At 55.7% G+C, this 15,345-nt stretch overlaps 7 protein-coding genes across 7 annotated transcripts; 6 read left to right on the top strand and 1 right to left on the bottom strand.

Annotated features, from left to right (window-relative positions):
* The first annotated feature begins 411 nt into the window (after nucleotides 1-411).
* On the top strand, nucleotides 412-2,546 carry BCV69DRAFT_280358 (hypothetical protein). Its single transcript, XM_025491586.1, has 3 exons — nucleotides 412-1,033; nucleotides 1,121-1,408; nucleotides 1,480-2,546. The coding sequence occupies exons 1-3, from the start codon at nucleotides 601-603 to the stop codon at nucleotides 2,262-2,264; spliced, it is 1,506 nt and encodes a 501-aa protein (XP_025349911.1). The 5' UTR covers nucleotides 412-600; the 3' UTR covers nucleotides 2,265-2,546.
* On the bottom strand, nucleotides 2,201-3,217 carry BCV69DRAFT_280359 (AhpC-TSA-domain-containing protein). Its single transcript, XM_025491587.1, has 4 exons — nucleotides 2,850-3,217; nucleotides 2,667-2,755; nucleotides 2,428-2,568; nucleotides 2,201-2,251 (listed from the first exon to the last, which is right to left on the bottom strand). The coding sequence occupies exons 1-3, from the start codon at nucleotides 2,994-2,996 to the stop codon at nucleotides 2,463-2,465; spliced, it is 342 nt and encodes a 113-aa protein (XP_025349912.1). The 5' UTR covers nucleotides 2,997-3,217; the 3' UTR covers nucleotides 2,201-2,251; nucleotides 2,428-2,462.
* On the top strand, nucleotides 2,974-3,930 carry BCV69DRAFT_96483 (hypothetical protein). The gene has a single exon (XM_025495661.1). The coding sequence runs from the start codon at nucleotides 3,081-3,083 to the stop codon at nucleotides 3,615-3,617; it is 537 nt and encodes a 178-aa protein (XP_025349913.1). The 5' UTR covers nucleotides 2,974-3,080; the 3' UTR covers nucleotides 3,618-3,930.
* Nucleotides 3,645-8,447, top strand: BCV69DRAFT_280361 (hypothetical protein). Its single transcript, XM_025491588.1, has 3 exons — nucleotides 3,645-4,230; nucleotides 4,314-5,575; nucleotides 5,666-8,447. Exons 1-3 carry the CDS (start codon nucleotides 3,759-3,761, stop codon nucleotides 8,354-8,356), a joined length of 4,425 nt encoding a protein of 1,474 aa, XP_025349914.1. The 5' UTR covers nucleotides 3,645-3,758; the 3' UTR covers nucleotides 8,357-8,447.
* Nucleotides 8,448-9,883: 1,436 nt separating this feature from the next.
* Nucleotides 9,884-11,269, top strand: BCV69DRAFT_280363 (hypothetical protein). Its single transcript, XM_025491589.1, has 3 exons — nucleotides 9,884-10,116; nucleotides 10,365-10,421; nucleotides 10,508-11,269. The coding sequence occupies exons 1-3, from the start codon at nucleotides 9,981-9,983 to the stop codon at nucleotides 11,119-11,121; spliced, it is 807 nt and encodes a 268-aa protein (XP_025349915.1). The 5' UTR covers nucleotides 9,884-9,980; the 3' UTR covers nucleotides 11,122-11,269.
* Nucleotides 11,270-11,923: 654 nt separating this feature from the next.
* On the top strand, nucleotides 11,924-13,789 carry BCV69DRAFT_280365 (DNA/RNA polymerase). Its single transcript, XM_025491590.1, has one exon. It carries the CDS (start codon nucleotides 12,142-12,144, stop codon nucleotides 13,762-13,764), a length of 1,623 nt encoding a protein of 540 aa, XP_025349916.1. The 5' UTR covers nucleotides 11,924-12,141; the 3' UTR covers nucleotides 13,765-13,789.
* Nucleotides 13,790-14,405: 616 nt separating this feature from the next.
* BCV69DRAFT_280367 (hypothetical protein) lies at nucleotides 14,406-15,167 on the top strand. Its single transcript, XM_025491591.1, has 2 exons — nucleotides 14,406-14,918; nucleotides 15,045-15,167. The coding sequence occupies exons 1-2, from the start codon at nucleotides 14,556-14,558 to the stop codon at nucleotides 15,156-15,158; spliced, it is 477 nt and encodes a 158-aa protein (XP_025349917.1). The 5' UTR covers nucleotides 14,406-14,555; the 3' UTR covers nucleotides 15,159-15,167.
* The last annotated feature ends 178 nt before the right edge of the window (nucleotides 15,168-15,345 follow it).

The raw sequence follows: 15,345 nt of genomic DNA on the forward strand, positions 1-15,345 counted from the left end.
CAATGCTCCTCCACTGATGTGAAACGAGGTGCTTCACGCTTCCTTTGACTCTGTACGTCGAGAGATGCTTTCGGGATACCAAGATGCTCAAGCGGTCAGAGCATCGATGGGTCGTCCGCCAAGTCGTCCGCCGAATTCACAAAAGTAGTGTAATTGACTTTGAGTCGCGTCCCGGATAAGCAAGTACTACTTGATGCATTCGGCCGCCTGCACGGGTGTCAGCTTCCCTTTACTCAGAGCTACCCGTGGAGGTTATTTCATGGCCTGATACAGCTGCTCGTCGTGACATCCTCGGGCCCTGACGGGCTGGCGGTCTCAGAGCCGACGGAGCGGAACGAGCACTCGGCGATCGGAACGGGACCTACCTCCTCCACTCACTCGCCCTATATCCCTCTCCACACCTTTCCTTCACACATCATCATCTTCCAGGATTACTGCCGACATCCCGCCACTACTTCATCACATGACCACTCTCGCAGCTACATAGTATTGTGTTCTCCTGCGCTGCAATGAACCCGCAACCCTGACAGACTCGTTTGAGAGTCGCCCACACGACTATCCCAGTCCTTTGCCACACTCCTTCCCGCAATTCTCGGCGTGATGGTCATTTCGAAAGACCGCGGCAGGAAAGGCCAGCAGTCCTATCAACTGGATAGCATGGTTGAGAGCGCATCACAGATGCTTCCCTTTGAGACGATCGTTGCGATTCTATCCTTTGTTGCTCTCGCGCCTCCACCGCTTGTTGAGCAGCCTCGACAGCAGCCACCCATCCGCAAGGCAAAGGGAGCCAAGACAGGCAGCTCCGGCCCAGCCCCACCTTCGCCACCCTGGAGTATCCTGCTCCTTTCCAAGCCTTTGAAGGCTGCATTGGAGCCAGTGGTGTACTCTCGTGTCAGTCTGACCAGCACAGCTGCGTTAGACCGCTTCGCTAGGACCCTCAAGGAACGACCTGATCTTAATCGCAAGGTCAAGAGTTTGTGGATTGCTCCCAATTCTCTCGAGAGCGACTTCATCACTACTTTGAAGCCAGCAGGTGAGGCAAGACATACACATACATATATGGCTACGTTTCTGCTTCGTCCTCGTACTGATGTGCCATGAATCTTTCTTACCCCTCCAGATGGCATCAACTCGCTACCTTCTCATCTGAACGAACCTCTGACGCACATTCGGCAGATTCTGCGAGCTTGCCGTGCGATACGCCATGTAGCTCTGGATGGCTGCCTCTGTTCAGCCAAAGCTGCTTCGTCTTTCGGCTCCAATTGCCAGCCGCTCTCGTTGGTGAGCATCAACCCTTACAGCTTCCTGGGCGGCTTCTCAGCTCCCATGTTTCGTAAGCTCCGGCGGCTGGAAATGTGCGACACCAGCATGGCTAGTGAGGAAGTCGAGCAAATCAGAAACCTCCAAGGTGAGCAAGGGGAGGGCGTGAATTTCGTGCAGCAGCTGGCGCTGATCAGCGCATTCCCTCGGGTGTGATAGATCTATGTCACTTCGTCTGGACCTCGCCTCGGGACTACAGCGACTCAAAGCGAGACATTTCGTCCCTCTTTCGCATAATCACTCCTTCTGTCTCACCTTCGCATCTGCAGCTATCCGTCGCCGGCGAGGGAGTTGAAAGAGATGCGCTCGAAGAAGCCTTACCGGTCAAACCGCATTACCATCGTCATTTACGGACCGTGACAATTGCCACGGAGCGAGGTCATGGGGCCGAGTTGGGATCCAAGCTCAAACATGCTGTGGATGAGCAAGAGCGACGTCTGAAAGCCTACGAATCTGGAGCTACTCAAGACCTCACCGAAGTCTTTTCTGCCCTTTCCCTTACCAGCGACCGGAGCGCCCTTTCCGGCAGCAGATCGACGGCCTTCAATACCGGTACAAGCACACCCTACATCGATTCTTCGGCCCACACGTCATCCATCGTACACCCCTCTACGGGGGTCGAGCTGCAGACAAAGCCCCTCCGCGACGAGAGCATCATCGACGAGTGGGAATGTCTGCGCGACCTCATCTGTGGCAGTGGCTCCATTGCTGCCATAGAAGACATGCGACGCAGGCGTCGGGAGCGCCTACGCAAAGCTGGTCTTCTGGAGCAGGAGAGCGAGTCGCGTGACGGAGAAGTGCAGGATGCCGGCGAGGGCGGAGATCAAGAAGGGGAAGATGAGGAAGAGGAGATCCAGCCTGGACTCGCTCTGCGCAGATTGTGGATCGATTGGTGCGTCGATGCTAGCACAGGTGCTCTGGAAGTGCCGAACTTCAGAGCGTGACAAAGTAGGCAGTTCAAGGAATATATCATATTTTCAAATGCGGGAGGACTGTCTCAGCATCGGCGAGAGGTGTTTCAAGATATCGGGAAGCAGCGGGTAGCGATCGCGACCCACGTCCGTAGCAAAGAGCTACGATCGAAGCAGCGACTCTTCCTGTCCTCACCTGATCTACACAGAGCACGCTGGCCAGGTCTAAGCTCATGCCGCTTTCTGAGCTGCTGCAAGCGCCTGCTTTGAGCTTTCTTTCGCAGGCACATTCAGCTTGATATCCGCGAGCTTTCCGTTCGAGTCGATGACCACGTGGCTGTAAGTGACCATGGCAAAGCCAGCAAAGCAGTCGTGTCAGTCACATCGGGCGCCGCAGAGGTCTCATCTACTCAGCAGCCATGCAGCTCATCGCACCTTCTGATTGTCTTAGACTTTGTGCCAGTCAAGAGGCCAATCAAGTTGCGTGGAGGGTCAGAGAGCAGCTTGTACTCGAAGCTGTATTTCTGCAAGCGCAAAAGAGGGCAGGTAAAAGTCAGTGTCGGGTCAAGGCAGATCACGCCCCTGCGCAAGACGCGAAATGGGGCTACAGTGACGCACCTCCTTCCAATTCTTGAGCGGTGTGACGTTGTCAGAAGACAGACCATACACGCTGTAGCCCAGCTCCTGCCACGAGGCATACTCGTCGCGATACGCCTGTGCTTGGTTCGTGCACCCGCCAGTGTTAGCTTTGGGATACCTTTCCATCAAGAGGGCGTAGGGGACACAAATGCGTGAGCACGTGCAAGAACATTTCAGTCACCCATCTCGGAGGCTTATACCACCACGTACATGAATATTACGGCCTTCTTGAGCTTCCCGACCTCTACGCTCTGGCCTGACTCGTCATTGAGAGTTATGTCGGGAACAGTCTCGCCCACCTTGAGCTGTCGACTCGAAATAGGCTTCTCGTCCGTCTTGGCTTTCTTGCTCGCAGCTCCCTCCTTGCTACCGTTGGTGGCGTCAGCTTCACTTTTGTCTTTGCTTTCCACATCGGCCTCCTCGTCGTCCTTGGCAACAGCACGCTTCTTTGTGGCCTTTGCAGCCGGGCCTTTCTTCTCGCTTTCTGAATCCTTGACTGCCGGTGTAGAAGCCTGCCGTGCCGCGACTCGGCTGGAAACACGACGTTCCCCTGTGGGCTGGGCTGCCTCGGATGCCTTCCTTGCCATGTTGAGCGATGTGTGTAGTAAAGACTGTTCTACAAGCGAGCACGTTGTGGGAGTAGTAGAAGGAGAAGCAACTCACTTCCGGCCCTTGGCGTCTCCACACGTCGAATTCAAACTCCCTTTCCGCAATGCAGCAATCGTGGTGCCTGTACAGTCAGACTAGAGAGCAAACGGTTGCACACAAGCTGTACACATACATGTTCTTCCTGTGCCTTGCCGTCCTTCTTTGCACCCCTATCCTTCGTCTACGTCAGTCCATGCTCGAGACCTTCCATAGTGCCAGGGCAGAGCGAATCTGCTCACCATGACCGTCAAGGCTGGGCCCCTCCAAGCTCGCGAGTATCAAAAGCAGCTCTTCGCGAAAGCCCTCACCAGCAATGTCATCGCATGTGTGGAGACGGGCAGCGGCAAGACACTTGTCGCTGCTCTACTCCTCGAGCATATGTATAGTCAGGAAGTGGCTCGCACCAGGGGCTCATCTGATCACAGGAAGAGGCGCAAGCTATCACTTTTCCTTGTCAATCTGGTTCCCCTCGTCCACCAGCAGGCAGCTTTTCTCGATGCCAATACGAGCCTCAGAGTCGCCTTACTGTATGGAGAATTGGAAGCTGACACAAGTAGCAGAAGCTATTGGGATGCCCTCCTTGACGGAGAGACGGCAGTCGTTGTCTGCACCGCCAGAATCGCGCTCAATTCTATCATTCATGCGTATCTCTCCCTAGAGGACGTAAATCTCGTCGTATTCGATGAAGCACATCATGCCATCGGCAACAATGGTGAGTCTATGACTCCTCGCGACATAGCTATGGAGCAAATGAGGCAATTCTGACGAGCCTCAGCGACCTCTTGCGGATGCCAGAATACGCACGTATTATGTCTTACTACCGTCTGGTACACCCCGAAGAACGTCCCAAGATCCTTGGCATGACTGCGAGTCCACTTTCTTCTGCTGGCACCTTCAACCTAGCATCTACTGAGCTCGAAAAAGTCCTTGACGCGTCTATATTCACTGTGCCTCTGTCGGCCAAGGAGGAGCTGGAGGCGTTTGTCAGTCGCCCTACAGAGCTGATCGTAGAATACTCGTCCCAAAGGCTGTGGACGAGCAGCATTCGAGAGCCAGCGATACTGGAAGCGCACATCTTGAAGAGGATGCCTACATCTGACGACTTCCAGAAGATCTTGGAAAGGATGTCTTGGTACTGGGAGGAGCACGGCAGCTACTTCAGCGATTTGGCTTGGCTAGCTTCGAAGAGGGAGCTCCGCTCGAGAACGAAGCGTAAGAGCTATCATGCCAAGAGGCTCATGGCCGAAAACCTAGTCAACGAAGAAACTACGAAAGCAGTGTTACGATTGAAAGAGGGGGCACGAGTCAGCCACCAGATAGGAGAAATCTTAGACGACATAGAATATGTTGATCACATAGCATTGACTGAAGAGAACTCGAGCCCTAAGCTGAGGAAGCTCATCGACACTTTGGCCTGCTTCGAGAGCCAAGCCGACAGTTTCTGTGGTATCATTTTCTGCAACCGCCGCCTGTCGGCTCTAGCTTTGCGGATGCTGATACAGAAGACGCCTCGACTGTCCTTCTTGCATCCCGAGGCATTGATCGGGCACGGAGGACAGGCAAATGCTGCGGGCACTGAAGGGATGTCTTGGGAGGAACAATGCGAGATTCTCAGTCGGCTCCGGCGTCGGGCTCCTACCAACCTGGTCATCGCCACAAGCGTCTTAGAGGAAGGCCTCGACATCATGCCCGTCAATTGTGTCATCCGCTTCGACCTGCCGGATCATCATGTCGGATACGTCCAGAGTCGGGGCAGGGCACGGTCATCGGAGTCGACATATATTCTCCTTGCCGAAGAGAACAATCTAGACCATGCGCAGCTTCTTTCTAGGATAGGGCACGCAGAGCGGCAGATGCGTGATTGGCTGGCCGCACTTCCAGAGGATCGCCTCGCCACAGTAGGAGAGCACGAAGACGACTCCGCCGGGGCGGCTTCGGACGAAACGGCCGCCATGATGGGGCAGTCTTATTGTGACGAGAGAACAGGGGCACGTATCTGGCCGGTCGATGCAACCTCGCTTCTGAGTCGCTACGTGGCTGTGCTCAAGACTGACGAGGTGAGTATGTTCGAATACGTCCGGAGAAGTAAGGCGGTCGTGTGTTTTGGCTGACAACGCTTTTGGAGATCCACCCCCTACGTCCAACAGTACTGTCCAGATGGGCCAGTATACGAGCTTGAAGGAACAGAGCTAGCTTGGAAGGTCAGTGTGAGGCTCCCCGCTAGCTCTCGTTTGTCAGGACACACCGGACCATTCATGCGCTCCAAGGCTGCAGCAAAAAGTGCTGCCGCCTTTGAGACCTGTGTCAAGCTTCATCAACTGGACGAACTCGATGAACATCTATCTCCTCGCAAGAAGACAAAAATCTCAAAGGAGCCTACCATGGCTCTCGTCGGCGATTTCTCTGGTATGGGCGAAGGCGTCGAGGGAGGCAGCGAGAACACACTGTCCTTCTTCCCGGCAATTCCTGTGGCTTTTCGCCTGCCAGCAATCCCGAAGAGCGCTCCCACCCCTCTGCAAGTCTTTGTGCATGTGGTCAACTTCCCTGGCCTAAATGCCGTTGGAGGACCAATGGAGCCAATAGCACTTGTCACGGCAACACACATTTCGCAGGCAGGCATGTGCGATATTGTTTTGACCGAGTACCAAGGGTCTAAGGACGTCAGAGTACCGCCTCTATCTGAACCAATCTTCCTGGAGCTCACAAACGACCAGCTTGAACTCGCACGGGCATACACCCTGGGACTGCTGGCGCTGATTGCGCGCCGCGAGTACGAGTGTGATGCTCTGCCATATCTGTTGCTACCTCTGGCCAGAGGCACAGCTGATCGTTCGCCAGCTATCGACTGGACTGTCATCCACCGCACACTGGGTGCCTCTTCTGACGTACAGCCCATGGCATTGCATCGTCTCGACGAGGAGGGGTATCTGGATGACCTCCTGCTGCTCGACAGTCCTCACTGTGTCGGGCAGGCGCGGCCCTATCGCTGCCTGCAGATCGACCAAACGCAGACGCCCTACAGTCGAATCAAAGCTTGTCCATCGAACGGGTTGCGTGAAGATGCCGACGACAGCGCAAGTCTGGCACCTGCTACCTCGTACTGGGAGTACTATCAGAGCCTCCCCGGCCGGCGCAAGGCGACAGGAAGTCCTCCGCGTAGCGACCAGCCTATGCTAGCGGTCAGGAGACTGCCTCGACGCCTTGAGAACTTCCTGACAACAGCATACAAGAAGGGCCGTCAGCACCGAGGAGACAATTCCTTCCTGATCCCTGAATTGACCTGGGTCCACTCTTTTGGCGCCAGCATTTACGAATCTGCTCTCCTCCTCCCATCGATCTTGTGCCGCTTATCCCAGATCCTCATTGCGAAGGACCTCAACGATCGTGTGTTCAGAGGAGCATTGGACACCGATCAGACAGTGATCGCTATGACAGGTCCGACCGCTCAGCATCCTGTGCATTATCAGCGACATGAATATCTTGGGGACGCTCTTCTGAAGTCCCACGTGAGTGCCTACGTCTTTGCAATTTCGGACCAGCGAGTCGAAGGGCAGCTGCATCTTCACCGTCGGGAGATCGTATCAAATATCAATCTGATCGAGAAGAGCAAGCATCTTGAGCTCGGCACCATGCTCTATACTCGATCCTTCACTCGTAAGAATTGGACGCCGCCCCTCTGTCGCATCAAAGGCCGTACTGTGCACACTGGGGACATCGTGCAACACATCTCCCCCAAGATGGTTGCTGACGTGGTCGAGAGTGTCATCGGCGCTGCGGTGCTGACCAGCGAACGACCACTGCTCCGATCTTCTCAAGTGAGCTACGTCGGTACACCTTTGTGCATGAATGTGGACCTGGGACTGCAGGCCATAGTTGACTTTGGACTCTTGCCGCCTCACTGCAATACCTTCGAGAAGGTGAGAAAGCTCTGGACTGATCAGGTCTGGCCGAAGCGTATCGCAGAAAAGTGGGACCAGCGCTTGCATGCCGGCGCCTTGCGTAATCTGGAGACGCAGATTGGGTACAGATTCAACACCCCTCACCTGGCATTGGAGAGTATGACGCACGCAAGTCACCTGTCATCCCTCCTTCCCTCCTACCAGAGGCTGGAGTTCTTGGGCGATGCTCTGCTCGACTTTATGATCAACTGTTGGCTCTTCCAGAAGTACCCAGACATCAACGAAGGTCAATTGACGACTCTGAAGGATCTGGCAGTCTGCAATCAGGCGCTCTGTGCCCTCAGTGTCTACTTGAAGCTACACAAATTCCTGCAGATGGGCCTTCAGGCCCCGTTTGCAGCTGCCCTGTCGGACCTGACCACGGATCTTAGCATCACAAGGAAGGCGACAGATGCTTGGCTAGACCGAGACGTAGAAGCGAACGATAGCAAAGCTGAAACGCCGGACGAGTCATCGGATCCTTACGCTTCGCCTTCACCTCCACTCCAGCAGGGTAGCAAAGGGGCCAAAGAGCCACCCCTCATCCACTACTGGGCAGACGTCCGAGAGATCAAAGCGCTGGCTGACCTGGTCGAGTCTCTCCTTGGAGCCGTCTTTGTCGACTCGGGCTTCAGCATGGAGGCCACCTGGACCTTCTTTTCCCGATTTTATCTTCCTTGGTTCGAGCGCTACTGCTGCTACGATGCCTTCCTGCAGCGAACACGTCACGATCGTATGAAGAGCCAGGCTGGGGCTGAGAAGCTCTCGCCTGTGATTAGAGCCAGAAGAGAAAAGGTTAAAGAGAAGCAAGTCCGTGTGGATGAGCTCAGACAAGACGAAGAAGGAGGAGGTGATGACATGGACGATGATTCAGACGACGACATGGGCCTGGAAGGTTGACGAGCCCGATACGACACTGAGAGAGAAAGTTGTTTTGCATCTCTTTCTGCCTTGCCCTCTGATACCATGAACAATGAGATGCCCCTTGACATTCAGAAAAGAGCGTTGAGCAGTGGTCGATGTTGTTACATCCCGGCGGCCGGCTGGCTGCTCTTGCGCGGATTCAGCGGCTGCTCTCTCGCTCCTCTGCGATAGTCTGAAGCTCGTTCCAAAGGCCGTTGCCGAGGCAATGGTGGGTCTCGACGATGCGGGGGAGCGGCAAGAAGCGGAAGTGTTGCAGTAAGTTGTAGCGCCCCAATGAGGCTTACGGCCGTCCCAGCCGATTGGGCGGCCGACCCTACGGACTGGGCGCGGCGTATGCCCCGGGTCTGGGGCTCCACACCTTACAATGGCGTGATTCAAACTCCGCCTCGGCATGTGCTGAATGAAATGTAGGGTAGAAAGGAGAGAGACAGGCCAGCCAGGAGTAGGGGGCCCCACAGCGGAATGGTTGGGGGCAGATATACGGAAATTTCTTTCTCCTACGAATCTCTGGTGTAGTGCCCCTGAAGTCCTAACGGCGAATCATGTAAGATGGGCGGATTTATATGAGACATGGACCAATGTCGGCTTTGGAATGCGATCGGCTCCCTTACGGCCGACGGGGTAAGTCCCGGTAAGGTCCCCCCCATCCCTTCCTACTGCCGTGGCGCTCTTGGCAAGCGTGCTCATTCCATGGCGTTGCATGGCATGGTACCGAGTATGGCGGAAAGGCGTCGGCGAAGGCGGGATCCAAGGGAGAGGTGGTTCATGCCAATACAACAAGGGGGAAGTTGGTGGGGCATATCTTCGTGCTTCCTTCTTGGTGGGCCTTGCTGATCGCCCTCTACGAATTTCTTGGCTTCGGCTCTCACGGGTCTTATCGCAAGAGGGGCATTGTGAAGGGACGAGGACGACGTATCTGGCTGGCAGGGGGGTAAAGGCAATTTGTCCATGGTAGTCAGCCGATCCGTGTGGTTGACAAGCTCGAACTCAGCGTTAGATGCAGGCCGACGGCGATCACCTCGAGTGCACATCTACCTCGATGCGGGGATTGTGAGGGAATGTGTGGGGAACTTGGGCAGTAGTCCAGACAGTCTTGGCCAATGCGGGGACGAGGGAGCACCACCTCTGTGACCTCTGGTGCAACGTTGCCGGTGCGCATTGGCCCACGAGATTGCGCCACGGAGGCGTCTGTGACTGGTGAGATGCCTGACACGCGCCTGTGCGTCTGCCTGTCCTCGTTTCCCCTGACGCGCTCCCGTGGAACCCCCGAATCCGGGGTCAACGTCACTCCGCTTCTTACTCCGACGAGTGCATCCCCGTTGCTCACAGGCCTTCGGTCCCTGGCCTACGTCCGCGAGGCAGCAGAGCGGCTGCAACCCAACCGTCCGCGACAACCGACCGAGCGACTCCAGCCTTTCCCCCCTCCCCACTTTCTGTGTTATAAAGTGCGTCTGTCATCACGCCGCCCCCCGCCCACGTCGCCCGCTTCGACCGCACCGTCTCCTCTTTCCTCCCAGTCCACCCACCCATCGACAGTAGACTCATCAGTCTCGTGCACTAGAAAACACCCCTTGCCCACCCACCTTGAAGTAGATTGAAAATGTCATCTGAGGAAGCCCACGGCAACGGCAACGGCCACCACAACGGCCCCACCCACATCAACGACAAGCACCTGGAGACCGCAGGTCAGAATGGAGGCTTTGCCGGTGCTACACCGCTGCACAGGGCTGTTACTCGTGAGTAGCAATGGGGGAGATACAGCGCTCGTGCTCGTGCACGTGCATATATAGAGCTGCGCAAAAGGAGGCTTGGCAGAGTACGCCTGGCTGGTGGCACCCTCCTCGGATGGTCCAGGAGCCATACACAGCAGGTGGTTGGGTGCCCCTGCGGTAGCTCTTATTTGAGACCCTCTATGAACGCTGTCCACGAAACAAGTACTGACATGCCTTCTCCCGACCGCTCGCACTCCTTTCCTTCACCGCAGCCGGAGGACATCCTCAGGACTCTACGCAGCCAGCGTTCCCCATCTACCACCGAAGGTGTGAGTATGCAAAGTCCATGCACTCTCTTCGAAACGACATGGCGACTGACTCGACTCTTTTCATCACTGCTGCTTACAAATTCTAGTTGCCAACCCCGCTCCTCTTGGTCTGTTCGGTTTCGCGGCTACTACGTTCATGCTCTCCTTGTTCAACATTGGCGCACGTGGTATTTCTTCACCAAACGGCATCATTGGAATGGCACTCGCCTACGGTGGTACTGCCCAGTTCATTGCTGGTGTATGGGAGTTTGCTTGTGGTAACACCTTCGGTGCCACTGCCTTCTGCTCTTACGGTGCATTCTGGTGGTCATTTGCCGTCACCCTGATCCCATTCTTCGGCGTTTCCGAGTCGGCCGCCTCTCCTGGCGGTGTCCCTTCGACTGAGCTGGACAGCGTTCTAGGCATCTACCTCGCTTCCTGGTTCGTCTTCACCTTCATTATGCTCGTAGCCTCCTTCAGGTCGAGCGTGGGACTGGTCGCTCTCTTCTTCTTCCTGGACTTGACCTTCTTGCTGCTCTTCATCTCCTACCTCGTCGCTAGCGGTGGAAACGCCGCCAGGGCTAGCCAGTGCGAGACTGCAGGAGGTGCTCTCGGTATCATCACTGCTGCCATTGCTTGGTACGTCGGAACGGCCGGTCTGCTCACTCCGGACACTTCCTTCTTCACCCTGCCCGTCATCTCGCTGGCACGCAACGACTAAGCAGTCAAGATGTGAAGCTGGAGCACAGTCTGCGCAAGAGGGCAGATGTTCGCCCTTGGTACAAACCCCACATGCTTTGTGCGCGACTCCGTTCGAAGCATTGTGCTCCACCTTGTCATTTCCCTACTTCCGGTGGAAGTGAGACCCCTATACCTTTATTTTGTTACTGAATCTTTGGGTCCAGTGCTGCTGCGCTGGTCTCGCTCTTAACTCGCTGCAATTTTTATTATCATATTTGCCACCCTCTGCATTTTGAACGTTCCTGTTATGGTGTGTCTTGTGCCTTCAGTGGTGAGACCTTAGTGTCAGCGGGCGAGACAAGTAGGCCGAGGCGGAAAGGGCGCTTCAGGGTCTCCTTCCCTCCGTGTGCTACCCACTGTTCCTTCTCGTGTCTCTTACAGCTTTCCTTCCTCCCATGGATGGCGCAGCCCTCGCCGAAGAGGCAGAAGCTCGATGAGTCTCCTCGTTCTCCCCAGTCGAGGTCAATCACCTCGCTCTTCTCCCCTACAAAAGGCGTACCTACCGCCCAGGATGGTCGCTCTTCCGCTCTAGCGCCTAGTCGACCCTCCGCGGCAGCCCACCGAGAGATCATCCAGCTAGACCTAGATCAATTCTACGTAGCCGCCTCGCGCATCCGTGACCCTTCTCTTGTCGGTCTGCCTATTGGCATTAAGCAAAAGGGCATTCTCGCCACTGCCTCGTATGAAGCGCGCGCTTTGGGTGTTCAGAAACTAGCTTCGGTACGAGAAGCAGTCAAGCGCTGCCCGGAGCTCATCTTGGTCAATGGAGAGGACCTAAGCTTCTTCAGAAAGCTCTCACAGAGGGTTTGGAGGTTGGTGAGGGGAATTGTCTGGAAGGGCAAAGTGGAGAAGCTGGGTCTGGACGAGCTCTTCTGCGATGTGAGCTTGGAGGTGCTGCACAAGGAAATACTGCTCCTGGTGGAATCGACGCTGATCACCCGCTCCGATTGCTCATATCCCGTCACACGTCTTCCAGGTCACTGAGATGGTCTCCTTCAACATGCAGCAGCAGAGTGCTGCAAGCTCGGCTCCAGTCTCACCTTTCTTCCGCTTGGACAAGGATGATCCAACAATAGGCATCGCGTACGATCCGACCCTCCCTCCTGGCCATGTTCTGCCCATTCTGACCTCCTCAGAGGTAAGCGAAGAAGTTGCCATCGCTCGCCGGCGGCTGCTTTTGGCTTCGCACCTAGCTTCCCATCTAAGAAGCTGCATACTCCACGAAATAGGGCTGACTGCTTCAGCGGGGATCGCTAGCAATAAGTTGCTAGCCAAGCTGATGTGTGCAAAGCACAAGCCAGCAGAGCAGACTGTCTTTCTGCCTGCCAATCAAACAGAGGTTCAGCAGTACCTTGACACCTACGAGGTACGCGCCCTCAATGGCTTTGGGGGAGCCATCGTCAATAAGCTGCGAGGCTGTCTAGGTGGTGAGCAGCTCGGCCACAGCGGCACCGAGTGGATCAATGGTGGGCTTGGGCTTGACCCACAGACCGCTCTAGTCGAAGCGAGGGATCGAGATCCCCCCGTGCCCCTGACTGTCTCCCTCTCTCGGAAAGCATTCACAGCTCAAAGCCTCGTCGAATTGTTTGGGCAGAGGCTGGGACCAAGGCTTTGGGGTCTGCTACACGGCATCGACCACGACGAGGTGATACCCGCTCCGTTATACCCACATCAGATCAGCATCGAAGACACTTTCCGTGGCCTTAGAGGTCAAGCTCAGCACGAGCAGCTCCACGTATTATCAAGTAGCCTGCTGCGTCGACTAGAAGTGGAGCTGGTCGAAGACGAGGGAGACCTCAGCCAGCCTCTCACGCTCAGGAATGAGCCTGTGACATTGCCGTCGGAAGAAGGTCGAGAGCAGCCTCTGGACCTTAAGGGCATGTGCGTCCGCTCCTACGTCGAGGAGGACTCCTTGTCGCAAGAAGTGGCGTCCCGGAGAACCTGGCGGCGCTACCCTCTGAGCGTGAGGCTGAGCATCCGCCAAGGGTGGGAGAATCGCACGTCCAAGCAGACAAGGATGCCCGTCGAGGTATTTGATCTGTCCCTCTCCCGCTCGCAGCGCGCCACGGCTCTTGCGGCGACCTTGGAAGGCCTACGGCGATCCATGATTGCTACTCACGGCGATCGGGGTGAAGGGATCAACCTGATCAACATCGCAGCGCTGGACCTGGTGAAGCAGAAGCCTGCAGCTTCCATAGGGGCCCTGTTCGCGAATGGCAATGGCAAGGGAAAGGGCAAGGAAGTAGTGATTGACGAGGAGTTTCTGAGGTCCCTGCCACCCGAGATCAGGAAGGAAGTCATGGATCAGTACGGACACGTCCCGACTGACATCACCGCTGCAAGTGCCGATGAAAAGTATTCAGGAGTGGGCGATGTTATCGAGCCCAACGACGAAGACGTCCACAACGGCGGGGAAGAAGAAGAGGAATTGATCTGCGACAAGTGCGGAGCAGTGCAAGAAGCCTGGCTACAGCACGACCATCTCATCTGGCCCGTCTTTGGACTTCCCCCATGCTTTGCCCAACTCATGGACAAGAACCTATGGTCGGGAAGCACATGGGCCGATGATCAGCGGGAGAGGGAGAAGGCGAGTGTACTGCCACCGAGTCAGGAGAGGCATTGAAGCAGCCAAAGGAGCGAGCGGCAGCATGTCTCTGAGCTTTGTAATGTCAGCATACAATTTCAACACTATCAACTTCTATTTGGCTTAGCTTGTGGCCCCATTCGAAATGGCCACGCCGCATTTCGCCCATTGGAGTAGACGCGGGGGTTACGATACTGTACAGTGGAAGGCGGTGGAAAGTCTGGTTCCGCTCGTGTCGGGCCTGCATCTCGCGTGACAGGCATGAGCCAAAAGTGGAGAAGCAGCACGCCCAGAGTCACCCCGTCTCTGCTTCAGTACTCGGTCCTTTTGCTACCACAACCAGCACTTCTTCTTCTGCACTTCAGACATCGTCTACTTTACACTTCGTACTCACATTGAGCACTACACTTCATATCCTAGCGCATACATAGATAGCAAACATGTCAGACTGGGGTGAGTTCAATCCATCGAGCTTACGCCTCCCTCAGGCTCCCAAGCTGCATTGTGGCAAGGGGGCCAGGCTGGCCAGTCAGGCGCAGTAATATCGTCTCACTCAGGACCAATACTGACTCATCATCCCTCTCCTCTTCTCTTTGCGGTACTTCAGACAGCGTCACGATCATCGGCAAGAAGGGCAACGTGGGTGGCTCTGGTGGAGTGAAGCAGGGTCCTTCGGCTTACGAGAGGGCAAAGGCGGCAGGAGCTATCAATGATCTGGATCGAAAGAGTGAGTGTTTGAGGGACAGACACCGTGATGAGATCCAGGGAAGGAGCTGGTGCTGGGAGAATAAAGCGACAGTGGACGCTGCCACCACCGTCCAGAAAGGGCAATGACCGGTGTTGCGGCTGCCGGACGGCAACTTTCGTCCTGTCCTTGCCCCTGTATCTCCCGCTCCCACTGGCCTTCTCCTTTTGCCACAAGCTCTCATCCGCTAATCCTCTTCCTTCCTTCTCTACCGCTTCCATCACCTCTCCCCTTCTCAGCCACCGCCGGCACGAACAAGGGCCACGTGGGTACCGACCATGCTCACCTTGCCAAGCTGGACAGGGAGAACGAGGTAGCTCCACCTCCCAAGGTGGCGCCTACTGTCGGCAAGGCCATTTCTCAAGCACGTCAGGACAAGGGATTGAATCAGAAGGACTTGGGAACAAAGATTAATGAGAAGCCGCAGGTGATTGCCGAGTACGAGTCGGTGAGTACAATGCGAGATAGAGAGAGCGGGGGGAGAAGGGCATGTACAAGCCGGAGAAGTGGGGACGATCTTGCTGACCTGGTCTCTTTCGCTGCTGTGTGCTCCTTCCACCCTTGATTTATACAGGGCAAGGCCATTCCGAACCCACAAATTCTCAGCAAGATGGAGAGGGCGCTGGGCCTCAAGCTGAGAGGCAAGGACATCGGACAGCCCCTCAGTGGGCCCTCGAAGAAGAAGTAGAGATTGTGAGAGAGAGTAGAACAAGGAGCAAGGATATAGATGGACGAGAGAGGGGAGGGATGTTAGAGGCTTGTGATGGGTGTCCTGTTTGCCACGATCTATTCGTAGCCTGAAATTGCAAAGCGTTACGCAGCAAAAAGAGACTCAGGCATTGATGATCTCATACAGAGTTACTGTCAAGCAGGTT

This window comes from Pseudomicrostroma glucosiphilum (assembly GCF_003144135.1).
Source record: "Pseudomicrostroma glucosiphilum strain MCA 4718 unplaced genomic scaffold BCV69scaffold_2, whole genome shotgun sequence".
NCBI lineage: Eukaryota > Fungi > Basidiomycota > Exobasidiomycetes > Microstromatales > Microstromataceae > Microstroma > Microstroma glucosiphilum.